The sequence below is a fragment of the Rhinopithecus roxellana genome, chromosome 13 (assembly GCF_007565055.1).
Source record: "Rhinopithecus roxellana isolate Shanxi Qingling chromosome 13, ASM756505v1, whole genome shotgun sequence".
Lineage (NCBI taxonomy): Eukaryota > Metazoa > Chordata > Mammalia > Primates > Cercopithecidae > Rhinopithecus > Rhinopithecus roxellana.
Window position 1 is genome coordinate 20,200,647 of NC_044561.1, and position 27,269 is coordinate 20,227,915.

The 27,269-nt window shown below is 49.1% G+C and overlaps 2 protein-coding genes across 2 annotated transcripts in view; one reads left to right on the top strand and one right to left on the bottom strand.

Moving 5' to 3' along the window:
• The window catches only part of CCDC157 (coiled-coil domain containing 157), an 18,717-nt gene extending 17,640 nt beyond the window's left edge, over positions 1 to 1,077 (bottom strand). Inside the window, 1 exon segment of the mRNA XM_010359575.2 lies at positions 854 to 1,077. The gene's annotated coding sequence lies outside the window, so the exon portion shown is untranslated.
• Positions 1,039 to 24,007, top strand: SF3A1 (splicing factor 3a subunit 1). The gene is made up of 16 exons (XM_010359576.2): positions 1,039 to 1,256; positions 4,954 to 5,075; positions 11,129 to 11,336; positions 12,457 to 12,714; positions 14,780 to 14,854; positions 15,309 to 15,459; positions 15,777 to 15,970; positions 16,849 to 16,966; positions 17,278 to 17,463; positions 18,445 to 18,566; positions 18,662 to 18,907; positions 19,795 to 20,002; positions 20,506 to 20,660; positions 21,979 to 22,080; positions 22,195 to 22,266; positions 23,038 to 24,007. The coding sequence occupies exons 1-16, from the start codon at positions 1,194 to 1,196 to the stop codon at positions 23,137 to 23,139; spliced, it is 2,382 nt and encodes a 793-aa protein (XP_010357878.1). The 5' UTR covers positions 1,039 to 1,193; the 3' UTR covers positions 23,140 to 24,007.
• The last annotated feature ends 3,262 nt before the right edge of the window (positions 24,008 to 27,269 follow it).

Here is a 27,269-nt window from a genome sequence, read left to right on the forward strand (position 1 = left end):
GTGAGAGTGAGGGGTGAAGCCTAAAGCAGCAGCCCTGCGTGATGGCTCATGCGTGTAATCCCAGCACTTTGGGAGGCCAGGTGGGAGGACTGCTTGACTCCAGCAGTTTGAGACCAGCCTGGGCAACATAGGGAGACGTCCTCCCACGTCCCTACAAAAAAAAATTTTAAAACTGGCCGGGCGCGGTGGCTCACGCCTGTGACCCTAACACTTTGGGAAGCCGAGGAGGGAGGATCATTTGAGGTCAGGAGTTCGAGACCAGCCTGGCCAACATGGTGAAACCCCGTCTCTATGAAACACACACACACAAACAGCCGGATGTGGTGGGCGCCTGCAGTCCCAGCCACTCGGGAGGCTGAGGCAGGACAATTGCTTGAACTCAGCGATTGAACTCGGGAGGCGGAGGTTCCAGTGAACCAAGATTGCGCCACTGCACTCCAGCCTGGGTGACAGAACAAGACCTTGTCTCAGAAAAAAACAAAAAAGAAAGAAAAAGCAGCAGCCTTGATTTGAGAGGGAGGCCCCAGTGGGGCTTGAGATCGGGACTACGGAAGGCAGGGGGTGGAAGCAAGAAAAGGCAGGCCTATGGGAAAAGGGAATTAAGGGCGTAGGATTTGGAAGAGCAGCTTGGAGGATGTGGGCCTGAAATGAAAGGGGGGACTAAGGGACTAGGGAAGCGGGGCTCTGAGGCGGCGAGCCTGAGGGCACAGGGGCTCTCCAAAATGAGAGGCCAATGGGAGGGAGCTGGGCTCTTGGAAGGCGGTGTCGAAGGGAGCGAGGCACTGGCCTGTGGAGTAAAGGAGGCGCGAGCTGAGTGCGGCGGGGGTCCGGCGGGTGACGTAGAACATCTCACCTGTCTTCGGCGTCTCGGTTTCAGCCTCCGTATCTGATCGCCTCCGGGAACTGCCCCCGGCGCGCCTGCGGCTCCCGGGATCCCCGGAAACCCCTAGCCAGGCGATCAAGCCGCTGCCTTGACAACGGCGTCGGACGCCGCGGTGCCCGAGGGGAGGAGCAGGAAGCGCGCCACGGCGAGGGGGCGGTCCCGGAAGTGCGTCAGTCTTACCTTCGCGGCCACAAGTCGCTCGGCCGCCGCCATTTTGCGAGCTCGTCGTACTATTCGAGCGGGGAGGCCGTCTTGAGGCGGCACCCCTCACCGACACCGAGGCGCACTGGCAGCCCTCAGCGTCGCAGTCATGCCGGCCGGACCCGTGCAGGCGGTGCCCCCGCCGCCGCCCGTGGCCACCGAGCCCAAACAGGTATCTCTCCCCCGCCCCTCAACCTGCAGCCGGAGCGTGGGCCTGGGCGCTCCTTACTTGAGCGGGAATAAGCGGCCGCTATGAAGGGCTTGGAGGGACTGCAAGTCCCAGGAGGCTGCGCGCTTCCCGCGCTATGGTGGTGGTTCTGGTAAAGAAACCAGCCGCCCTGAACGGGGTTCTCAAAGTGGTCCGCGGAGCAGCCGCGTCGGCACGAGCCGGGAGCTTAGAAACGTGGAGTCTCCGCCCTAGACCTTTTAAATAGGGATCTTACATTTGAACAAAATCCTAAGGTGATTGATTTGTAAGTGTGAGAGGCGCTGATCCAGCCCATCCTGTGATCTGTGGCAGTTGGGGCCACCGGCCCCAGCCTTTCCCCGGTAATGCCCAGTTTCCCAGCCTGGGCGGTACATCTTTGGATGTTAATTCTCAGCATCTATTTCAGTGTCTGCCCCAAGCCAGACACCGTACTACGCTCCCACGTTACTGGAATGAATGGGGTACGGGGAGCTCACAGGCTAACGAGAAGACATGTACGAGAATGCTCACCAAATGTTTATTGTTCCGATGGCCGTCAATGATACAGTGTCAGCCCGCCCTTAATAAACCTCTCGAGTCTCAAATGTGTATAAACCATTGTAGTACGGTGTGATATGCCTTGTGGTAGAAGTTTCAGGTACAAATCTAATCAACATTGCGTGCTGGAGTAGAAGGGATATTAAGGTAGGGAAGCCCACGGGAGTGAGAGGTAAATTTCTTTTAGAAGAAGGAATAGGAGTTTGCCAGGTAGGTGACTAGGGAAGGGAAATAACATCGTTTATTCATCCAGCAAATATTTATTGAGCATATATGCTGATCATTGCTTTGGGTTCGGAATAAGGGCGACATGACTGAAGAAGCCATGCCTTTTCCACAGATATTTAAGTACCTGTGTGTCCCTGGCATTTTCCCAGGCGTTGGGAGAAAATAAGGTAATGGCCAGATAATATGCACAAAGACACTGAGGTAAGAATCAAACGGTGTCTCTGATCAAGAGTAAATGGGCCGGGCGCGGTGGCTCAAGCCTGTAATCCTAGCACTTTGGGAGGCCGAGACGGGCGGATCACAAGGTCAGGAGATCGAGACCACCCTGGCTAATACCGTGAAACCCCGTCTCTACTAAAGAATACAAAAAACTAGCCGGGTGACGAGGCGGGCACCTGTAGTCCCAGCTACTTGGGAGGCGGAGGCAGGAGAATGGCGTAAACCTGGGAGGCGGAGCTTGCAGTGAGCTGAGATCCGGCCACCGCACTCCAGCCTGGGCAACAGAGCCAGACTCCGTCTCAAAAAAAAAAAAAAAAGAGTAAATGAACAAGTGTTGAAGCATAGACTTAGGAGCGTGGTGGCAGGAGAGGCGATTCTTACTTAGGATTTGAACTTTTCCTTGTAGACAGTGGGAAGAAAAGGGAGGGTTTTAAGCCAAATAGTGACATTTGTGTTTCAGAAATTCAGGTAGGCAGGCATGTGGAGAGTCACTAGGAGTAGGGGAGGCCAGTCACGCTATTCCAAGGGGCTGAAGGCCTGGCCTAGATTAGGGCAGAAGGGTGGGCAGGCGCCAGAGTGGTGCGTTAGCATTCTGGTTCTGCCAGTTGTACATTAAGCTCTCCATCTTTCAGTTTTGTCATCTGTAGTGTGGAGATATTAAGAGTACTTGGCCGGCCCAGTGGCTCACGCCTGTAATTCCAGTACTTTGGGAGGCCGAGGCAGACAGATCACTTGAGGTCAGGAGTTTGAGACCAGCCTGGCCAACATGGCAAAACCCTGTTTCTACTAATAAAGTAAAAAATTAGCCAGGTGTGGTGGTGCATGTTTGTAATCCCCACTATTCGGGAGAGAATTGCTTGAACCTGGGAAGCGGAGGTTGCAGTGAGCCAAGATCATGCCACTGCACTCTAGCCTGGGTGACAGCAAGAGACAGTCTCAAAAAAAAAAAAAAAAAAAAGAGTAGTTAATATATTTAAAGTGCTTGATAAAAGTGTTTTTTTAAGAGACCGGGTGTTGTTCTGTCACCCAGGCTGGAATGCAGTGGTGCAGTCATAGCTTACTGAAGCCTTGAATTCCTGGGCTCAAGCAGTCCTCCTACCTCAGCCTCCTGACTCACCGGGATTATAGGTGCAAGCCATTGTGCCCAACTTGATAAATGTTATTATCATTGAGTGTGGAAGCTGAGGAAGAGAGAGGAGCCCCAACTTTGTGGCGTAGATGACTGAGTAGCTATTCCTGAGGAAAGAGGTTAGAGATGAAAGTGCCCAGTAGTTAGCTGGACCCGAAGTTGTTCAGTACACGAGAGTGTTCTGGGACATCAATTTGGGCCAGATTGTATAGAGGCGGGAGGGGAAGTGGAGGACACTGTCAAAACTGAGAAGAGAACCAAGAACAGTATTGGGCGGCGGGAGCGGGGATCTCCAACTTCACAGAGCAGGAGGTGAAATAGGCCAGGAAGGAAACTTGGATGGAATGGTGAGCAAGATGGGAAGACAGGTAAGAATGGGGTCTAGGAGTTGAGAGTTTTCGTGGAGGAGTGGTCATCATTCATGACCAGATAATGGCTGCGGGCAGTGGTTTTTGACTTTGTTGAGAGCACTTAAAATGAATGGGGACCAAATGGGAGGCAGGGAAGTGGGATCAGCAAACTGAAGAGAACTCAGGATGTTTAGCTGCCAGAGGATGGGGTGGGAGAAGGCAGTGGCAGAAAGGAACATGGAGGCAGAGGAGAAACTTCATTTTTCTAAGATAAGAGACTTGACCCTATGTTTACTAAAGGGAAGAAGGTGCTGGAGAAAAAACATTGGTACTTATGGCATAGTTAATGCTGAGCATTCCAGTGGAATTTCACAAAACACTTGAGCATCAAATGTTGGTTGACAGTGGAGTAGAGGCAAAGAGAGAGGGCATTCAGGGCAGAAGAATTTGTCCGCAAATAGTTTCCCATTTCTTTCTTTTTTTTTTTTTTTTTTTTTTTGAGACGGAGTCTCGCTCTGTCGCCCAGGCTGGAGTGCAGTGGCCAGATCTCAGCTCACTGCAAGCTCCGCCTCCCGGGTTCACGCCATTCTCCTGCCTCAGCCTCCCGAGTAGCTGGGACTACAGGCGCCCGCCAGGTCGCCCGGCTAGTTTTTTGTATTTTTAGTAGAGACGGGGTTTCACCGTGTTAGCCAGGATGGTCTTGATCTCCTGACCTCGTGATCCGCCCGTCTCGGCCTCCCAAAGTGCTGGGATTACAGGCTTGAGCCACCGCGCCCGGCCTTAGTTTCCCATTTCTTTGTTCAGCAAACAATCATTAAAAATTACATGCCAAGCCCATCGCTGGGTGCGTGGAGTCCAGACATGGCCTGGATTCTGGAACATGGTTTCTCAGAATGTAGTCGGAGTCCCTGCATCTGAATCACCTGGGCGTTTGGTAAAAATGCAGATTCCTGGTGTCACTGAGACAGTCCAACTAGAGAGGAGCCAGGGAAGCTGCTGTTTTCCCTGGGTCCCCAGGAGCAGCCCCCGCAGGTGCAGTGAACTTAAGAGAACTGCTTTTCTGAAGCAGAGGGTTCTAACCTGAGCGAAGTCTGTGAGTGAAAGTCTACTCTGAATGATATCCTAGAGGAGTGTGATAGTGGAGAACCTGCTCTGAACCAGGAACTTTAAAACCTTATTTCTTTTCCTGTTTTCACAGCCCACAGAAGAAGAAGCATCTTCAAAGGAGGATTCTGCACCTTCTAAGCCGGTTGTGGGGATTATTTACCCTCCTCCAGAGGTCAGAAATATTGTTGACAAGACTGCCAGCTTTGTGGCCAGGTAACAGAGCTACCTGGGTGGGTCAGCGGTGGGTTTCAGCATGAAGAGATCTCAGCACTGAATGAGCACAAAGGTTTTTAAAGAGATATTGTTGGCTTGGGCCTTTTAGTTCATAAAAAACACAGCATGGCACTGGGGTAGGCAATAGGTAGCACTGGTGTCCCTGACACAGCATAGCAATAGCCAAAGTGAGAATCACACTTAGCCCCGTAGTCACCAGGAGCCTCTGCTTCTAAAACTGGCCTGAGGAAATGCCCAGAAAGCTGCTTCATCACAGATGGTGTGTGTCTGTACCTGAGCTGCTGGCCTGAGGAAAATAAAAAGGGGAGTTTATTATTCTCATTGTACAAACACCACATTCCAAGAGCCTCAAATGACTCATCTGCAAAATGGAACAAAATGCCATCTCAGAGTTGTTGTGAGGGAGGAGCGAGGTCATGTGGCTGCATGCAGTTCAGTTCCATGCAGGTGCTAGCTGTCTCCTCAGGTGGAATGGGAATTGCTCCAAGTTCCTCCCATGTCTCCCCATAGTTCCGTGCAGGTGCTAGCCATCTCCTTAGATGGAATGGGAATTGCTCAGAGTTCCTCCTGTCTCTCCCCGCTCTACTTACCCTCACATCCTTAGATGGAATTTTTTTGATGGCCCCTTGACTCCAAAAGTCAATACATCCTCTAGGGTATTTAAGGTATTCCTTTGGCAGCCCTCAGGCCATGTCCAGCCTACAGATGTTTTGTTTGTCCTCACAGTAAGTTTTTCAAAACTCAATTTGTTGCTAGTATTTAAAAATGAGGAGGCCAGGTGCTGTGGCTCTTGCCTGTAATCCTAGCACTTTGGGAGCCCAAAGTGGGACAATAACTTGAGCTCAGGAGTTTGAGACCAGCCTGGGCAACATAGCGAGACCCCGCCTACAAAAAATAAAAAGTTATCTGGCTGTGGTGGTGTGGGCCTGTGGTCCCAGCTACTCAGGAGGCTGAGGCAAGAGGATCAATTGGGCCCAGAAGGTTGAGACTGTAGTGAGCTATGCACTCCATCCTGGGTGACAGTGAGACCCTGTCTCAAACCAAAACAAGTAAAAATGAGATTTTACAATCAGTCCGCATTTCTGGACAGCTCCTTCGTGTGTGGAAGCATGCTCCAGGGATCACGTCACTCCCCTGAGGCAGTGTCTCAGTCAGTATACATCATTTAACGGATGTTCCTTCCTTTCCCAACCTAATAAAATTAAAGATTACTTCGGTCAGACTGTTTTTTTTTTTTGTTTTTTTTTTTTTTTAAATGACACGGAGTCTCGCTCTGTTGCCAGGCTGGAGTGCGGTGGTGCAATCTCAACTCACTGCAACCTCCGCCTCTTGGGTTCAAGTGATTCTCCTGCCTCAGCCTCCCGAGTAGTTGGGACAACAGGCATGCACCACCACGCCAGGGTAATTTTTGTATTTCTGGTAGAGACGTGGTTTCACCATGTTGGCCAGGCTGGTCTCAATCTCTTGACTACATGATCCCCCAACCTGGGCCTCCCAAAGTGCTGGGATTACAGGCATGAGCCATGGCGCCAGCCTACTTTTGTTAGATTTTCACTGCGTCAGCTCTGCAGATTCATCTCATTACATTTCAAGGGCTTTGATTACCCTGAGTATTAGGTTGAAAGCTGCTCTGTGTTTGATTGAACATTATGATGATGATTGGGTCATGTCAGATTTAGACAGTGTTTGTTGTGTTTAAGATAAATGTTTAATGACTCTTAGCCGTGTTCATGCTTCCCCTTTTCCCCTGATATTTTAAAAACAGAATATACAAAAAAGGGGAGTTGGGTGAAGAATCACCATATTCTCATTACCAGAATAGTGTCTACCAGCTGTTTTCACTTTTTTCTGTTTCCTTCTGTCCTTGGCATCCTTTTTGACCCTTGTAATATTAGCAAAGATACTTTCACATTCAACTCTGTGTTGTAAGCATTTTTCCATTGTGCTCCATGGTCTTCGTAATGCCCTGTGGTCCTTTATTAAGAGGATGCATCATGTAGAGGTGAAATACTTCCCTTGACTTGGCCACCATTTCTGTATTTTCCTTAGAGGAGGAGGTTTCCAACATTTCTTTTTTAGAGACAGAGTCTCGATCTGACATGCAGGCTGGAGTGCAGTGGCACGATTTTAGCTCACTGCAACCTCGAACTCCTGGGCTCAAGTTATCCTCCCACCTCAGCTTCCTGAGTAGCTAGGACTACAGGTGCCTGCTACCACACCTAGCTAATTTTTTTTTTTTTTTTTTTTTTTAGTTTTTTTGTAAAGATGGGGTCTTTCTATGTGGCTCAGGTTGGTCGTGAACACCTGGCCTCAAGTGATCCTCATGTTTCACCCATCCAGAGTGTTGGGATTATAGGCATGACCACTGCACCTGGCCTGTTCCCAACATTTCATTTTGGCAAAGTAAGCTGTGGGGAAATCTCTGAGCATTTTCTTTCCCTTTTAGATTGTTTCCTTAGAAGAAAATTCTGTGTGGCTCATTATTGGCTAAAAGAGCATCCTTGAAAGATTTCTTAAACATTTTGCCAAGTAGCTTTCCAATAATTTTGTGCCATCTTTTGCTGCTAAAGAAATAAGAGTGCGTCCAAAGTCCCTTTAAACATATATGACCAGGTTAGGTGGCTCACGCCTGTAATCCCAGCACTTTGGGAGGCCAGGGTGGGAGGATCGCGTGAACCCAGAACTTGGAGACCAGCCTAGGCAACATAGTGAGACCCCTGTCTCTACAAAAAAATAAAAAAATTAGCTGTGTGTGGTGGCGCATATCTGTAGTTCTAGCCCCTTGGGAGGATCACATGAGCCTGAGAGGTCAAGGCTATGATCATGGCAGTGTACTCCAGCCTGGGGCGATAGAGCAAGACCCTATCTCAAAAAAAAAAAAAGAAAAAAATCCAAAACCCCATGCACATCCCTAGATTGATTTTTAGCTATGGTGATTGCTTTTGTAGGCGTTTCTAAAATCTGTGAGCCAGTGTGGTGGCTTACACCTGTAATCCCAGCACTTTGAGAAACTGAGGCGGGCAATCACCTGAGGTCAGGAGTTCGAGACCAGCCTGGCCAACATAGTGAAACCTCGTCTCTACTAAAAATACAAAAAATTAGCTGGGTGTGGTAGCGGGCGCCTGTAGTCTCAGCTACTTGGAAGGCTGAGGCAGGAGAATTGCTTCAACCCGGGAGGCAGAGGTTGCAGTGAGCCAAGATGGTGCCACTACACTCCAGCCTGGGTGACAGAATGAGACTCCGCCTCAAAAGCAAATAAACAAATAAAATCTGTGAACTTATGGTTTACATTGCAACAAAGAGACAGACCAATATCCGAGTTAAAGCAGACGTGCAGAACTCTGTGCTTCACTTCTCCTAGGTTCATGTGTATTTATGGAGCATGCAGTAGAAATCCACAACTGAGCAGTTTTCCAAAAGTTTTTTCACTAGGTTAGGCCTTTCGTTTCCTGCATGTTCCTGCAAGAAACTGGAGTGGAAATTACCCTTAAAAAGTCCCAGCAGCTGGGTTGAGTCAGAATCATGTTTTTTTCTGTTGAAATCTATTCGTTCTGGTGGAGAGTATGATTCTAAAATTAACGTTAAGCTAATTTAAAGCAACAGAATAGTTTGGCATGAACATGCCAAGCCTTCTCATTGTTTTATCTTTCAGATTGTTCCCAGATGGGGTAAAGTTATGGCCTAGGCAGTGGTACAGGAGACAACCAGGGCCCCCTTTTCCAGGAGCCCTTTGTCTGCCCGAGGCATTTGCTGGGTATAGTGGCCTAGTTGAGCAGGATTTAAGTGTGCATTCACCTTCATTCTTATGTGTGGTTTGCATTATTTAAGGAGTAGGGAGAATTTTTTTTCCAAAGCATGAGGTTCCAGTTAGACTAATGTACTGTCAAATTGAGACCTCATGATGTTAGTCACATGGCAGGGTATGACCAGGACTTGCTGAGGAGCCAAGTCTGGGTGTTGATCACTAGTGTGGCACATATTGCTGTACTGCTTGATCTGGGGTACAGTACTGCGTCTCTCTTAAAATTAAAAAAACACTTTTTTTTTAAGAGATGAAATTTCATTTTGTTGTCCAGGCTTGGATATGATCTTCTGGACTCAAGTGATCCTCTCGCCTCAGCCTCCTGAGTAGCTGGGACTACAAGTGTGCGCCACTGTGCCAGGCTCTCACCCCCTCTTAAACTCACAGGCCAGGGATATGAAAGTCAGAAGAGAGTGGAGCCAGCTGGCTGGCACCAGATAGATGCTGGGGCCATGCCTTGGTGTGTTTGGGGCAGTTCTAAGTACAAGGTTCTCACCAGAGGAGCAATAGAAGGCCCCACAGACGATGTTTATGGAACAACCCCTCCTAGCCCCTTGCATTTGCAGGCCACTGTACGATTTGAAAAGACTTTAAGGGCTGGGTTCAGTGGCTCACGCCTGTAATTTTGTCACTTTGAGAGGCCAAGGTGGGTGTATCACTTGAGCACAGGAATTCGAGACCAGCCTGAGCAACATGGCGAAATGCCATCTCTACAAAATATAAAACAGATTAGCTGGGCATGGTGGTGCATGCCTATAGTCCCAGCTGCTCAGGAGGGTGAGGTGGGAGGATCCCTTGAGCCCAGGAGGTGGAGGTTGCAGTGAGCTGAGATTGTACTACTGCACTCCAGCCTGGGTGACAGAGTGAGACCCTGTCTCTAAAACAAAAAGAAGACTTTGGCATCTCCTCAATAATGTTTCAAGGTAGAAAGGGAAACTGGTGTTAGCTGCTTTTTACACGTGGGGAAATGGAATCAAAGAGTAGTTTGGTAACTTGCTCTGGGTCAGAGTGAGTCGGTAGTGAACCTGCAACTTGAATGTGTTCATATCTTGTGTCTTTAAGGTCCATGGATTTTCTGACTAACGTGTCGTATGTAGGTGTGGCACTTTGAAGTATTACTGTTCGGACATTTTAAAAATCAGGGCTCCCTAAATATTACAGGGACATTTTTTCATTATCCTGAGGTTTTGAAGGCTTGCTGGGGACATGGGGCATATCTGGGGAACCATCCCAAGTACAGACAGTGGTTGGAGACCTCCCTGCTGATCTTACCACACCCCTGTCATCTGAAGGTGCCTTATACAACTGTACGAGGCTGAGTCCTTGCTGAGCATGTTTCCTGTGTGGGCCTCACTATTATAATTGGGGTGGTTTTAGGCAGTACTTGGACAAGTCATTAAACCAATTAATTTGGGTTTTTTTGTTTTTGTTTCTTAAAACAAAAACAAAAGACAGGGTCTCACTCTGTTTTCCAGGCTGGAGTACAGTGACACGATTCTAGCTCACTGCAGCCTCAGACTCCTGGGCACAAGTGATCCTCTCACCTCAGCCTCCTGAGTAGCTGGGACTAGAGGCACAAGCCACCATGCCCAGCTAATTTATTTTTAAAATTGTTTGTAGAGTTAGGGTCTTTTCTTGTTGCCCAAGCTCAAATCAACTAAATTTTCATGTCTTTCAGTCTTTCTCGTTACTCAGAGGACAAAGTCTAGGTTTGGTGCTCATGTACCTTTTACACCTCTCCAGCACTTGCTACCCCTTTGAACTAAGAGAACTAGTCTCAGCAAACTTCCAGCTAAACTTTGACAGTATTACTTTGTTTTCATCATATTCACTTTTGGCTACCTTTTGTTGGTAAAGGCATATGATTTTTTAAAATTTGAGGTAGTAATGTGTATTCTCCATTTTAAATAGATTTTTTTTAAAGTAAATTTTATTAAAAGAAATGAGCGATAACCTAGGTGATTTTGGAAATGGCAGAACTGGAAAAGGAGCTAAGGAATGACTGGGTTCAGGGAGACCCTGTGGTAGAGGCGGCCTGGTTCGAGCTGAATGAGGCACATGGCACTGATCGCCAATGCCAGGAGGCTGGAGGAGGACATCTGCTGTGCTGAGGGCTGGACTGGTTTGAGCAGTGGGTGGTGGCAAAAAGGACGTTCCAATGGGCAGTGTTCTAGATCTCAGCAGGCACAAGGGATGTGGTGTTTATTCTTGCTATTTTTTCTCCTTCTAGAAATGGGCCTGAATTTGAAGCTAGGATCCGGCAGAACGAGATCAACAACCCCAAGTTCAACTTTCTGAACCCCAATGACCCTTACCATGCCTATTACCGCCACAAGGTCAGCGAGTTCAAGGAGGGGAAGGCTCAGGAGCCGTCAGCTGCCATCCCCAAGGTCATGCAGCAGCAGCAGCAGGCCACCCAGCAGCAGCTGCCCCAGAAGGTTTGGAGCCCAGTGCCCCCTTCACTTACGCAGGGTTTGAGAGGGAAGCAGGGATAGGGAGGGGGGGTACACAATTAACTCCAAACTTCACAACCACCCAGGGAGAGAAGTGAGGTTGTTATCCCCATCTCTCAGAGGCAGACTGAGACCCAGACAGCAAAGTACTGATGTTAGTTGGCATTTCCCAAGCACTCCTTGTCAAACTCTGCGCTTAAAACTTCAGGAGTCTTGTCTCATTGACCCCTCACAGAGGCTGTATGAGGAATCTGAGAGTCGGGGGAAGTGTGATTTATTCAAGGCCTTGCTCAGAGTGTGAGGGCAGTGCCATGATGGGTGAAGGACTTCCTAGTTGGCTGTGCTGAAGGATGCAGTGTGGCCTGTGGGCTCCTCCTTATGCTATCCCTTCCCTTCTGTCTCTTCTTCCCAGGACCCCTCTATCTGGCCTCCCCTAATACCACTTCCTTGTACTGAGGCCCAGCACTAGGGACTATTAGGGTTATGAATGAAGAGAGAGGCTGACATGTTATTCCTCCAGTCCAGACCTGCCTTCTGTACTCCTGAACCATGGGGGAAAAGGCAGCTCCTCGTTTTGCAGTGGGATATAAAGGTTGAGGTCAGGTTCTAAGACCTTACATTGTAGTGTACTACTCCTAGAGCCTCAGGCTACCTCAGTTGTTTCATCTATAAAGAAGATTCACAGTACCTGTTCTACCTCACGATTCATGCGGAGGTCATGGAAACATTTTGTACAGTGGGGTTTTCTGCACACACGTAGGCCTTCTGCACTTCCGTCACTCTTGGATGGGATTTAATAAGCCATATTCCTGTTGGATCTTCTGTCACCCAGTTTTGGCCCTCAATTTCAAGTCAGGAGCAGAGGTACAGAGGGGAATGGTTCTCACTCAGAGCCATTCAGGGAGTTGAGGCCATAGTTGGCTGGGAAATCAATGCTCTTGTGATTTAGAATTCTCTCACACCAATTGCTAGTGGTGTGTACGTAATTAACAGAAGTCTAGAGGTTCACAGCATCTTGTTGAGGGGTGTATACCCATGTCCCCTCCCCTCCCCTGGAGCCTATTCACTCCTGTGCCCCTTGCCTCATACTCCCTTTGCATCTTAGGTCCAAGCCCAAGTAATCCAAGAGACCATCGTGCCCAAAGAGCCTCCTCCTGAGTTTGAGTTTATTGCTGATCCCCCCTCCATCTCAGCCTTCGACCTGGATGTGGTGAAGCTGACAGCTCAGTTTGTGGCCAGGAATGGGCGCCAGTTTCTGACCCAGCTGATGCAGAAAGAGCAGCGCAACTACCAGTTTGACTTTCTCCGCCCACAGCACAGCCTCTTCAACTACTTCACGAAGCTAGTGGAGCAGTACACCAAGGTGCCTGGGTAGGATGGGGCTGGGGTCCTGGGCCCAGGAAAGGAAAACATCTTACCCTTGGAAGCACTGTGTCCACTCACTGTCTACAAGGACATCGCTTCTCCATGGGGCCTTTGAGCAAATGTTTTGAATCCCAGTTTAATGTAAAACCTTGATTTCTATTCAGTTATTTATTTCAGTGCAACACAGAGTGCTTGTTTCTAAAAAGAAGGGAAGTACATGCTTGCTAACTACCATTAGGCGATTGCCTGCTATGTGACAAGGCCAAGTGGTGCTTGCTGCTTTTAAGTACATTTCCATTTTCAGGGCCTAGTAAGGCCCTGAGAAGAAGTCAGCCTTTAACAGTTGCCTCCTTTTACCTAATTTAGTCCTCACAAGAAGCCATGAGGTGTTTTCCCCCCATCTTTCAGAAGCAGAAATGGGCTCAGAAAGGTGAAGTCACGTACTCAAGGTCTGTCAGCTAGTAAGTAGCTATGCTGAGATTTAAACCACATTTGACCCTAAAACTTTGGTTCTTCAGCTTATAAAGTGCCTTAAATTGGAAATAGCATTTAAATAGGCATTGAGAGACGCTTTGATGTGATATGAGTCAGTATAACTAACATCACTAAGAAATTATGTGTGCAGCATCTTCTCATTTAATCTCCAGTAGCTTATAAGGTAGCCACTCTTATTATGTTCACTTTACAGAAGAGAAAATAGGTGCAGTGAAGTTAACATGGCCAGGGTCACATAGCTAGGAGGTGGCAGGGCTGGGGCTTGAGCTCTGGCATTTTTACTCCAGACCCTGAGAGCTCAGTTATCATGTGACAGAGCTGCAATCAAGAATCTAGACAAGTCAGTTCTGGCATTTAAAATAATTAGATTATTAATGTATTGCAAAGTGTGCTGGTATAGCTTTACCTGTGGCACATTTTTCTTGCTACACATATCATGGAGGTTGTTTTCCTTCCGTTTTCAGTGGGATGGTCTGTACATCTGTTCTTCATATCCAGAAACAACACTTCAAAGATCTGACTTGAAAGGATTTGAGAATTTCCTAACTTTACTCACTTTTAAATATATAATTAGAAAGAATTGTAAAAATGTATGTGTTTAAAAAATGACCAAATCCAGAAGCTAGTATGGTAGCTTAAATAACAATCATTGAAGGCCCAATGCCAAGAGTTACTATAAATATGCAATATCAATTTTAAAGGAGCCCTGGATTAATTTCTCCCAGTGGACTGCTTCCAGGGTTAAAGGTCCCAGATCACTTTTTATTCTATTACTTTCCTGTTTTTTCTTCTTCAGAACTTGGGTATTGGCATTTACCACTGTAACTTGAGGGTACTGGTGTCTGTTTCTAGCCATGGAAGACTGAGCAGATAGATTCTTGGGGTAAACATATAAGGAGGGACTGGGATAGGGCTGAGCCACTTTGCCAGTGGCAGTAGAAGCTTTTTGGGCCCTTTAGAACAAAGGCAACATTTGTTCTCTCAGTAAATATTCATTGTCAGACATTATTCAGGGGACTGGAGATGTAATCGTGAACAAAAGAAAAATCCCTGTCTTGGTGGAGTTTCTAGTCCAGTGAGGAGGAGTCAGGTGCATTGTTAGTGTCTGTCACATGGTGGTAAATACTATGGAGAGAGAGAAAGCAGGGGGCAGAAATAGAGGGAGGTGGGGCAGGTAGACTGCGGTTCTGAATAGGATAGTCAGGGGAGACCTGTGTAGTGTTTTCGAAAGGATAAGAGCAGGTCAGTCTCATGAAAGCAGCCATCTCGTACTGACCATGTTCTGGGTAATCTGCTAGTGCTTTGCATGCTTTCCTGCTAATCCTTGAAGCAGCCTTTTTAAGTTCATGGTGCCAACTTTGAGTGGTGGTGCCATTATTTTAGAGAAGGAAATCAAGTTACTGAGGTTAAGTAACTTGCCCAAAGTCCCACAGCCAAGTGGGGCTGGGATTGGGACACAGAATCCCATGCTTCCTCATCTCCTGTGCTTTATCACAGGCCCAGGAAGGCTGCCTCTTTGTACCGCGTTGTAAAGCACTGACAGTTGCTTTAACTCTTCTGTATTTCAGATCTTGATTCCACCCAAAGGTTTATTTTCAAAGCTCAAGAAAGAGGCTGAAAACCCCCGAGAAGTTTTGGATCAGGTAAAGTGAATAGGATTTCTTGCAATCAGTTATTCATGTTGGGTTCTGTTTTATGTTTGAAAACAGTCTCTGAGGCAGGACCTTGTTATGTTGCAGTCACAGGAATGGTGGGAGAAAAGGCTTTGTTAGATACAAAGACCAAAGAAACCTGGAGTCCGGATGCTTCCCAACATACCACAACTTTCTGCTTTGCTCTCAGCCTCAATATGTCTCCCTCTTTTCCACTCTAGCTAGAAGGCAGAAGGCCAGCTGCCAAGCAGATCAGAGGGTGGAGGTTTCATTCTGTCCGAACTCTGCCCCTGGGTGGAACCCGGTGCAAATGCCATAGTTTGGAACCATACTTCCATTCTGTTTTGAAGGAGGCACTGGCTTTGATGAAAGCCCTGGAGGTGGTAGCCTCATCAGGAGCAGACCCTGCTTCAGCTTAGCACCGAGCTGTTTCCCATCTCTGTAGGTGTGTTACCGAGTGGAATGGGCCAAATTCCAGGAACGTGAGAGGAAGAAGGAAGAAGAGGAGAAGGAGAAGGAGCGGGTGGCCTATGCCCAGATTGACTGGCATGATTTTGTGGTTGTGGAAACAGTGGACTTCCAACCCAATGAGCAAGGTAGGTCTGTGAGGAGTGACTCCAGATGGGAAGCCACGAACTCTGAGACTTCCCAGGAGGCCTTGTGCAAGTGTTCCTAGAGAGCAGCAGAATCTCTCAGAGGGCTTTATCAGTCTCTGTTTCTTCCCTGCTCCCAAAAGACTTTGGTTCTACCACTTTGCCCAAGTTAGATTCAGTAGCTACTTGCCAGACCCTAGATGGGCCTCTGAAGATAGCTGGAGAGAAAACAGACATAGCCTCAGCCCTTGGGAAGCTCAGACAGGGCAAATAGATGGGTCTTTGATAAGGAATACCTTTGTCTCTGGCTCACCCTCTAGGGAACTTCCCTCCCCCCACCACGCCGGAGGAGCTGGGGGCCCGAATCCTCATTCAGGAGCGCTATGAGAAGTTTGGGGAGAGTGAGGAAGTTGAGATGGAGGTCGAGTCTGATGAGGAGGATGACAAACAGGAGAAGTCAGAGGAGCCTCCTTCCCAGCTGGACCAGGACACCCAAGTACAAGACATGGATGAGGTAAGCTGCTGGGCGGGCCTTAGGGATGACCTTGTCTCCTGAAGCCCCAGGAGATCGAAGTGCTCTCCACCAGTCAGATCCAGCTCCCTGGTGAGCCTTGAAAGGACGCGTGGGTCCTGAAAAAGGCCATACAGCTGCCCAAGCCCAGGCAGTACAGAGCCTCTTTCCAGCTCCGGCAACAAAGATTCATTCATAGGCAAGGATCTAAAAGCTGTGCTGACCTGTTTTGTGGCCTTCTCCCTGGCCCAGACACCCTGCTCTCACTGCCTCATGCCAGCCCTCAGTTAGGGAACTCACTGCATTACCCTATTCTGTTTTGAGCTCTCAGCTGGGCTTCAAGCTCCCAGAGCTTTTCTAAATGTAGCCCACACTTCCTTTCAGGCATCCCTACCCCCTTCAAGCCAGGCCCTTCAAGCAGGCATGGAGTCTCCAGAACCAGACTGTTCTCCCCCTCTCGGAAAGAATTTGTGCACAACCTGAGAAGAAAGGGCCCCTGTCTGTGGGAAATGACTTTTTCTCTCCCTCCCAGCATTGCTGTGTGAGCGGCTACCATTGATTGCCCACTTGCCCCCCTCTGCCACTCCCCCGGCACTGCCCCCCCAGCATGTTAAGTGCCCTTGGCCTCTCAGGACTGCCTGGTGCCAGCTGCTGGAAACGCCTGGGAGGAGTGCTAGGAGCATGGCCCCAGCGCTCCCATTCATGCTGTGAGGAAGCAGGTTGGCCTGCTGCCGGCTGGCCTCAGGTGCCCTGGGAGGCTTAGCACATGGATGCTGGCTGGCAGAGGCCAAGGCTCCTTGCCACCCAGAGAGCTGCCAGGCTCAGCTACAGGGATGTGGCCTCAGCCCCTCTTTGAGTCCTGCCATTGCTTTGCTTTTCAGGGTTCAGATGATGAAGAAGAAGGGCAGAAAGTACCCCCACCCCCAGAGACGCCCATGCCTCCACCTCTGCCCCCAACTCCAGACCAAGTCATTGTCCGCAAGGACTATGATCCCAAAGGTAGGGCCTGCTTCCCAACCCTCGGACTGCCCAGGAAGGTCCTGTGTGCCCTTGTGTGTTCCTCACACCCGTCTTTCTAGGAGGGCTTGAGGTGCAGCTTATTGTAAAAGCATTGCAAGCCCATCTGTTACAGGTTTCATGGTGGGGAACAGGGCCCAGTCATCTCTGGTGCCCTAGTGCCTTTCACAGTGCCAGGTACAAGAGTGGCACTGAATAGATGCCTTGATGAATGATGCATGAATGAAATACCACCCTCTTAACTCAGGTGGCTGCCCACCAGTGTTCTTACTGAAACATCTGTTTCCTTTTAGCCTCCAAGCCCTTGCCTCCAGCCCCTGCTCCAGATGAGTATCTTGTGTCCCCCATTACTGGTGAGAAGATCCCTGCCAGCAAAATGCAAGAACACATGCGCATTGGCCTTCTTGACCCTCGCTGGCTGGAGCAGCGGGATCGCTCCATCCGTGAGAAGCAGAGTGATGACGAGGTGTATGCACCAGGTGAGGTGGGGGTTCCAGGAGAGCCCATGGTGATCTCCAAATTACAGTCAACTTCTTCTGAGCAAACATAGAAAGCAATAATTGAGGTCAACAGAAGCTTTTGAGGAGAGTTGCACCCTGTGATATTGCAAGAGAAATCCCCACTTTCCAGAAGACTCCCCATAGAAATTCCCCAAAGGCAGACACTGAAGGAGAGGACATGTGCCTGTTAACATCCCAGAGAAAGCTCTGGCTTTAGCTGGGAGGGCTTCCTGTGGCTGTTTAGAAGGAGAGCACTGATGGCTAGAGTACCCCAAGCTGCTTGGAATGGGGCAGGGACTGTGCCAGAGGTGGGAGACTGCACTTCTAGTTTTGACTCTGCCACTTACACCATGTGGCCCTTTCCACACAGTTGCCCTCTCTGACTCACCATCTTATTTATTTATTTTATTTAATTAATTAATTAATTTATTTATTTAATTTATGAATGATGGAGTTTTACTCTGTCTCCCAGGCTGAAGTGCAGTGGCACCATGTTGGCTACTACAACGTCTGCTTCCAATGTTCAAGCAGTTCTCCTGCCTCAGCTTCCCAAGTAGCTGGGATTACAGGCACGCACCACCACGCCCAGATAATTTTTGTATTTTCAGTAGAGATGGGGTTTCACCATGTTGGCCGTGCTGGTCTCGAATTCCTGACCTCAGGTGTGATTCTCCTGCCTTGGCCTCCTAAAGTGCTGGGATTACAAGCATGAGCCACCTTGCCCGGCCTACTGTTCTGTTCTAAGTCATAGGGGTTGCACAAGCACTGGGTTTGTAGGCTTAGTACTGATTGGATAGCTTTCCCTGAGCCCAGAGAACAAGAGTGCTGTGTTGGGGCCCTGAGTCACCCTCATTCCATGGAACTGGCCTCCTCCCTGCACATCAGAAAAGCTGCTCTCTTGTCAGGACATCTGGTTTATTTTCTCTTTCTATCCTCTGCCTTTGTTTTGTGACTGTACAGGTCTGGATATTGAGAGCAGCTTGAAGCAGTTGGCTGAGCGGCGTACTGACATCTTCGGTGTAGAGGAAACAGCCATTGGTAAGAAGATCGGTGAGGAGGAGATCCAGAAGCCAGAGGAAAAGGTGCGGCTAAAGTGGAACCTAGTGTCTTCTCTGCCCCCCATCTTTCACACTTGGGCTTAGTTCCAGGAGCATTGTGGCTTTGCTTTCATTTGCAGGTGACCTGGGATGGCCACTCAGGCAGCATGGCCCGGACCCAGCAGGCTGCCCAGGCCAACATCACCCTCCAGGAGCAGATTGAGGCCATTCACAAGGCCAAAGGCCTGGTGCCAGAGGATGACACCAAAGAGAAGATTGGCCCCAGCAAGCCCAATGAAATACCTCAACAGCCACCGCCACCATCTTCAGCCACCAACATCCCTAGCTCAGCCCCACCCATCACTTCAGTGCCCCGACCACCCACAGTAAGCCAGCATCTACCCTGCAGCTGACTTTTTAGAGCTTTGTTCTTGAGGTCGGACACTGTTGGCTGAGATGGGCAACTGCCTTACAGTGTGGGGTGGGTCAGTATGAAAGAGAAAGAGCCCTTTAAATGCAAGTGGGAACTTCTAGCTTAATCTGTTTGTGGAGGAGGGTTGGAACAAGGAGGGAGGTGAGAGGCAAATGTGAGAAACCAGTTTGTGTCAGAGAAGGGCTGCAGGGCTTATTGAGTCTTTGAGGACTGCTGACCTGTCTCCAGGAGATTTAGTTGAGGTCTCAGCTCCTCTCCCTATTTTTTTTTTTTTTTTTTTTTTTTTGAGATGGAGCTTCGCTCTTGTCGCCGAGGCTGGAGTGCAGTGGCACGATCTCGGCTCACTGCAACCTCCGTCTCCCGAGTTCAAGTGATTCTCCTGCCTCAGCCTCTCAAGTAGCTGGGATTACAGGCCTGCGCCACCACGCGGGGCTGATTTTGTATTTTTAGTAGAGACAGGGTTTCTCCATGTTGATCAGACTGGTCTCGAACTCCTGACCTCCGGTGATTTGCCTACTTCAGCCTCTCAAATTGCTGAGATTGTAGGCATGAGCCACTGTGCCCGGCCAAGGTCTCAGCCTCTTTAGTGACTCAGTGATTGCCAAAGTAGCTGGTCGAATTTGACTTGCCAAGTCCCAAGTAGAGTGAGTGTCATCCTCGGGCTCTCAGTAGCTCAGTTCCTGTTGGACGCCCAGTGTGAGGCCACAGTTTCTCAGTACCAGGGGCCAGGACGGAGCTGTCTAACCTCCATCCTCAGAGTTGGCAGCCAGTTGCCAACTGTGTGTGCCCTTAGAGTCCAACTTTGGCTTCCTGTAACTTGTGGGTCTCTTTCCTGCACAGATGCCACCTCCAGTTCGTACTACGGTTGTCTCTGCAGTACCTGTCATGCCCCGGCCCCCAATGGCATCTGTGGTTCGGCTGCCCCCAGGCTCAGTGATCGCCCCCATGCCGCCCATCATCCACGCGCCCAGAATCAACGTGGTGCCCATGCCTCCCTCGGCCCCTCCTATCATGGCCCCCCGCCCACCCCCTATGATTGTGCCAACAGGTCAGTATCTCTTGCATCACTTTCCAGGCCGTTAGGTCAGGAACCACAGGCCAAGTACTGTCAACAGAGCAGTGGCTGATGCTAGTGCCAGCTGTTCCAGCAGGGTGTCCAGCCCAGAGCCCTGGCTTCCTGTGTGGAAGATCCGCAACTCTAGAGCTGGGAGCCACCATTCCTGGTAGAAATGGGAGGCTGAAATGATGTAGCCAGTGTCTGCATTCAGGGGTCAGGTCCCCAACAGGCTCAGAGGCCTGAGAGTTGCTTGTTGCCTGGCACTAGCTCCATCCATCAGTCCTGCCCCTCCTGCAGTCCTCTGCCGTCCAATCTGGGCAGCCTCCCAGGTCCCCCTGCTGGGGAACCTGCTGGCTGTCAGACTCAGCAGGGAACAGCACTTCACACCTCTGACTAGAGGAAACCTTTGCAAACTCCTCTCTCAACTTCTCATCAGCCCTGAGTCCTGGGCCCCTTCTGCCCTCTCATGGGGCTACTTATTCTTGTCTTTGCAGCCTTTGTGCCTGCTCCACCTGTGGCACCTGTCCCAGCTCCAGCCCCAATGCCCCCTGTTCATCCCCCACCTCCCATGGAAGATGAGCCCACCTCCAAAAAACTGAAGACAGAGGACAGCCTCATGCCAGAGGAGGAGTTCCTACGCAGAAACAAGGTATGTGATCCCAGAATACTGCTCAAGTTTCTAGCTGGAGGGTTCAGCCCCACCCCTGTCGTACACTTCCCAGACTGACACTATTTCACTCCCAGTCTTGGCTTCTGGGGCCTAGGTCAGCCGCTGGAGGCATCTAAGGGCTTCTGAGCACACCGTGAATGTGGGGTCAACAATTGGAGGAGCAGAGAGCATTGGTGGTGATGGTGATGGTGGTGGTGGCAGAGGTGGTAACTGTAGTGGTCCCTCTGGTGTAGACTTAACAGGCCAACAGGGAGACCCAGCTGCACGGACAGCACAACTCAGGTGTGAGAGGGACCCTAGACCCCTGGAGGAAATTGTGTATGGTGTTTTAAAATTTACTGTGGCCTTCCTCCCCAGCTCTAGCCCTTAGGAGGTCTGCCTGTTGGGTGGGATCCTGTTGGGGTCCTGGAATAAGGGGAGGTGGGGACCTTGTCACTGCCAGTCCCTAGGGAAGCTGTCAGGCTGCAGTAAGGATATAGAAACAGCCCCAGCTTCTGCTCCCCCAATGTCTTTGACCAAATTATTTGTTTGGTTTTTTTTTTCTTCCCCCCCCCCCCCCCGCCCCCCGCCCCCGCCCCCGCCCCCGCCACCTCTGCCTCCCGAGTTTAAGTGATTCTTATAACTCAGCCTCCCAAGTAGCTGGGATTACAGGTGTGCATCACACACCCAGCTACTTTTTGTATTTTTAGTATTTTAGTAGAGATGGGATTTTGCCACGTTGGCCAGGCTTGTCACCTGGCTGTAAGTGATCCGCCACCTTGGCCTCCCAAAGTGCTGGGATTACAGGCATGAGCCACCGCACCCACCCTGTTTGTTTTTTAATAATAGTTCCCATTTCTTAAATGCTTAACTCAAGTACCAGGAAAGAGCTAAGTACTTTACAGATACTTCCCCCTCAATACTCAAAACAGTCATTAACCCTCTCTGATGGATAATGACATTGAGGCTCAGACAGACCTTGTTAGCTGGGAAGCTGAGTTGGGAATCCAGGTCTTCTGACCCTGCAGGTTATATTGTTTTCCCTTGGGATGTACAGAGTATTTTCACCAAAGTTCTTCACTTTAGCTCCAAACTCACCAGGAGACAAGATAGAGATGGTTTTAAAGAAAAGAAACCTAATCTTGCAGAGGGGGAGTGACTTGTACAACCTTACAAGTGGTATCAGTGGTGAATCAGGCCAGAGTCCAGGAGCCCAGATGCACAGGTGACATTGTCTGGACAGGCCTCGGGATAGCAGAGGATAGTTCTTGATTGGTTCAGGGCTCCCTCGGCATAGTGACCACCTCCTGTTTTATAGGGTCCAGTGTCCATCAAAGTCCAGGTGCCCAACATGCAGGATAAGACAGAATGGAAACTGAATGGGCAGGTGCTGGTCTTCACACTCCCGCTCACGGACCAGGTATGGGTTGCTGCCACAAACTGGCATCGGGTGCATGGGAACCAAGCAGTCAGGGGAAAGCTTCCTCTAGCTGGCCTTACCAAGGAGTTGAATGACTGCTGCTTGATCCCACAGGTCTCTGTCATTAAGGTGAAGATTCATGAAGCCACAGGCATGCCTGCAGGGAAACAGAAGCTACAGTATGAAGTGAGTCAATTTGTCCACAGACCTGCCCCTTGGGTCCTGACACCTCTGCTTTCACAGAAGCTAAATCTCTCATGGAAGCCAAAAGGGGAGTGAAGTGATATCTGGGTGTGGCCATGTGAATCTGTCCTAGAAGTCATGATGCTGGCTGGGAGTGCTGGGGCAGGTGTGCCCAACAATGCAGGGCTCTGGTGGGGTCACAGTAGAGCTTTGTGTGGGATCTGTAAGATTCTTTGCCTCAATGATGGGGCATAGAGATTTAGGGATAAGACTTAGGCATGCTGTGGTGGGTTCCTGATCCAGTGGTTGGGCCATCCCTGCTGGTGCGACCTCAGGCAGCCTGACTTGGAGGTGATAGTCTAACCCCACCTGATGCCAGGTCACACGGAGGTGTTATGTTCTTCCTCTCTAAACTTGAACAAATTCCCGCTGTGGGCCTCAATTATCTCTATACATTGAGGCTGTTGGGCTAAGTGATCCCTAAAGGTCTTGTGATTTCAGAGTCAGAGCTCCATGAAGTTGGTCAGGGCCAACTTTTTTTGCGGAGTTGAGCTTTTCAGTCAAATGTTGACAAAGGGGAGGAGCGTAATTGGTGGGAAGAAAGGAAACAGTGGGAGGAATGAGAGGCCTCTAATCCCCAACACCTTACCTTCTCACAAGCTCCTGTATTTGCTAAGTCCGGAGCGCAAACGGACCAGGTGCATAGTTGTAAGGTTGCAGTGGTATGCCCAAGGCTGGGTTGCCCCACGCTAAGGCATGCTCTCCGTTTTCCAGGGTATCTTCATCAAAGATTCCAACTCACTGGCTTACTACAACATGGCCAATGGCGCAGTCATCCACCTGGCCCTCAAGGAGAGAGGCGGGAGGAAGAAGTAGACAAGAGGAACCTGCTGTCAAGTCCCTGCCATTTTGCCTCTCCTGTCTCCCACCCCCTGTCCCAGACCCAGGAGCCCCCCTGAGGCCTTGCCCTGCCTGCATATTTGTTTCCCTCTTAACTCAGTTTGGGAATTCAAATTGTCCTGCAGAGGTTCATTCCCCTGACCCTTTCCCCACCTTAGTAAGAGTAGCTGGGCTTTCTAAGCCACTCTCTGGAATCTCTTTGTGTTAGGGTCTTGATTTGAGGACATTCATTTCTTCAAGCAGCCCATTAGCAACTGAGAGCCCAGGGATGTCCTACAGGATAGTTTCATAGTGACAAGTGGCACTTGGGTAATAGAATATGGCTGTTATTGTCATTAATCATTTTGTACCTTGACATGGGTTGCCTAATAAAACTCTTGGACCCTTGTGAAATCAGTTAAATAAGACTTGTCCCTTGGTCACCTGTGCCCTGCCCAGACTCGATGCAGTGGTAACACTGCAGAGTGCCATGTGGCTTCTCTGAGAATTTTTGGGCTTTGTAACTAAATTCTTGCTGCCCTCATACTTTTTATGTATTAGAATCATATTCGTATTGCCCTTTTAAAACATTGGGATCCTCCAGAGGCCTGCCCCTTGTATTTAACAGTAATACAGGAAGCATGGCAGGCACCACGAAAACCAAGGATAGATGGTGCAGTCCCTGTGTCAGTGGGCGGTGGTTTCCGGTCGACCTGGAATCCCATCACCTGATTGATTGGCTCTGTGGTCCTGGGCAGGTGCCTCATAGGTGTGTGGATATGATGTGGTTTCTTTAAAATGTTTTTAACAGATACTTAATTGTACTAAGGTCATGTGCCAAGGGATAAAATTTAAATAATTTACTATTTTAAGTATTTTATCCATTTTAACTCACGTAATCCTCATGTGAGTATTCCTGTTTAACACGAGTAAACTGAGGCACAGAGAACATAAGTTGCATGCCCATAGTCACACACTATGAAAGTGAAAAGAGAATGTGTGCAAAACACGTCACAGTCCTGGTTTCTGAGTAAAGGCAGGCTGTTATCTTTAGAATCAAACTATCACAGGGAGATAGGCGATGCTGTGGGTGTTGAGGGAGGAAGGTGAGAGCCTGTTGCTAACAATTTCCTGGTTTTAAAGCTAAGGCTGATTTCATTGGGAAGATCTCACGTGTTTGTAGCCCCTGAGAATTCCCAGTGCCTTTTATTTGCAGTCCTTCCATTTGGCCCTCCTAGCTCCCCTATCAGGTCATCTCCAGGACTCAGAGGGGTGAGACCATTTCCCAAGGTCACAGATTCAGCTCTCTAGTCACCAGCCTACCCCTGCCTCTCCCTCTCACCCAGAGTCAGTACCAGTTTTATGGCTTTATTACCAACTGCTGGGTCCCTCCCATTTTCAACTTGATTGATGGGATGTCACCCCTTATCCTGTCTGACATTTGCCTCTGGCCTGGTTGCTAGAAGTTTGTCCCAGGGGCCAGAGTTGAAATTTGGCTTCCTGAGGTGGGCTTTGTGGTTTGGGTGCCTAAAGTGAGCCCACTGCTGGTTGCCTGGCCGTGGCCAACACCAGAAATCACCCTGAGCACCACTGGGTCTCATTCCAAGAAGGAAGAGGGTCAGGAGACCTGGGGAGTCTCATACTCCAAGCTCTTCTTTCTTTCTGGGAGCAGTGGGCAGGTCATGGTGTCAGGGCATTCATCCCCACAGACCGGCAAACCCTGCAGAACTTCCGTGGCTGAGGCTGTGACCGGAGGCCAGGAATGCCGTTGGGTGGAATGTGAGTGAATGGGCCCTTTGAGCTGCCCTCTAGAGAGCAAATCGTTTCCTGGAGTTCCTGAATGAACATCTGTCCTGGTTCGCTCAGACACAGAAGCTCCATTGACCATGAGGCCTTGCGAACATCAGTGGCCACAGGCCTAGTATGCTGCCTGGCACTGTACTCGTTTAGGACCTGTAGCATGTAGGTAGTGTCCTGGTGTTTATAATACACAGCTGCTCTGCACAGCAGCTTTTCGGATTCTTCTTGCAATCTCCTGAGGATTATCTGCCCCATTTTTAAAATGAGGTGGAATACCCAAGGTCATGTAGCCAGTGAGTGCTCTGGAAAGCCAAAGCAGCTCATCCCTTCCTGGGGACCACACTGCTGTGTTCCACCAGACCACACTGTGAAATAGGAATAAATGTTCCTGTTGCAGGACTGCTGGGAAAATGGGTGGGGTGGCACTTAAGTCACCATAATTTTGAAGACTTGCACGCAGAGGGCTCCAGGAATTGTAGACAATAAGGAATTTCAGTTCTACCCACTACTTAAGTACTTGTCATGTACTCTTAGAGGAGGCCAGTAATAATCAGAACCATTTTACTTTAAAATTAATATATTGTATTAGATAATATATTAAGTGGTTATATTGGGTTATGTTAGGATATATACTTGAATGGAAATACATGTACTATTAGCAATCGTCATATTTTACTTATCCCTGTAATTAGACAAGAAAGCATAATATAGCTCATGGGTACACATACCAGTGTATAAGATTTTTAGAAGTTTTTTAAAAATAAAAGCAAAATGTAAGATCTTGGAGATACGATCATTAACTCTTACCAGATATGGAGATTTGTTCTTAACTATTCTGCATTGTTAAATTTTTTAAATTCTGCATTGTTGCCGGGTGTGGTGGCTCACGCCTGTAATCCCAGCACTTTGGGAGGCTGAGGCGGGCAGATCACCTGAGGGCAGGAATTCAAGACCAGCCTGGCCAACATGGCGAAACCCCGTCTCTACTAAAAATACAAAATTAGCCAGGCATGGTGGCACACGCCTTTAATCCCAGCTACTTGGGAGGCTGAGGCAGGAGAATTGCTCCAACCCAGGAGGCAGAGGTTGTAGCGAGCCGAGATCGCACCATTGCACTCCAGTCTAGGCAACAAGAGTGAAACCCCGTCTAAAAAAAAAAAAATATATATATATATATATATACACACACACACACACACACACACACACACACACACACACACACACACACACAATTCTGCACTGTTATATAAAAGAACACTCCGCCTGGTGAGTGCCCCGACACCATGCCCTGCCACTGCTCCCAGCATGTGAGTGAACAGTTCTAGGTACCCTTGGATGCTACAATCCATGAAGCAGGACAAAATAAACTGCTGCCAGGCACAGTGGCCCACCTATAGTTCCAGCTGCTTGGGAGGCTAAGAAGATTGAGCCAGGGAGTTCAAAGTCAGCCTTGACAACATAGTGAGAACTCATCTCTAAAAAAGTTTCTTTTAATTAAAATAGAGCATTACAGAGAATACTGTCATTACAGGTGGCAGGCGCCTGTAATCCCAGCTACTTGGGAGGATGAGGCAGGAGAATCTCTTTTTTTTTTTTTTTTTTTTTTTTTGAGGCAGAGTTTCACTCTTGTTGCCCAGGCTGGAGTGCAATGGCACGATCTCGGCTCACCGCAACCTCTGCTTCCCAGGTTCAAGCAATTCTCCTGCTTCAGCCTCCCTAGTAGCTGGGATTATAGGCATGTGCCACCAGGCCCAGCTAATTTTGTATTTTTGGTAGAGACGGGGTTTCTCCATGTTGGTCAGGCTGGTCTCGAACTCCCGACCTCAGGTGATTAACCCGTCTCGGCCTCCCAAAGTGCTGGGATTACAGGCGTGAGCCACTGCACCCGGCCTGAGAATCTCTTGAACCCAGGAGGTAGAGGTTGCAGTGAGCCAGGATCACACCATTGCACTCCAGCCTGGGCAACAGAGCAAGACTCCTGTCTCACACATGCACAAAAAAGATACGGCATCTGGACTTTTGCTCATGGCCAGTGCTCACAGGTTTTCTGAGTACATGCCAACTGCACATTCCAGGATCCAGGAGAGGGGCCTGTGTGAGCTCCTCAAGCCCAGCTGTTGGGAATGACCCCAGCAGGATGAGACTCTGGTATATCAACACATTCTATCTTCAAAAGAATGTCTACAACAGCACGTTCACCAGGATGTTCCACAGCATTGCCTAAGGACTCTGAAATTCTGTATTCCAGTGAGCCACGTGATTCTGCAGGGATGCTTTTTGATCGTTCATTCATTGGTTCACTGTTCGCCCTGCTTTCTCACTCC

Coding starts and splice junctions, on each gene's coding strand:
- SF3A1 (XM_010359576.2), top strand. CDS start 1,194: ATGCCGGCCGGACCCGTGCAGGCGGTGCCCCCGCCGCCGCCCGTGGCC. Junction 16,967..17,277: donor CAAGGACTATGATCCCAAAG/GTAGGGCCTGCT, acceptor GTTTCCTTTTAG/CCTCCAAGCCCTTGCCTCCA. Junction 20,003..20,505: donor CCCTATGATTGTGCCAACAG/GTCAGTATCTCT, acceptor TTGTCTTTGCAG/CCTTTGTGCCTGCTCCACCT.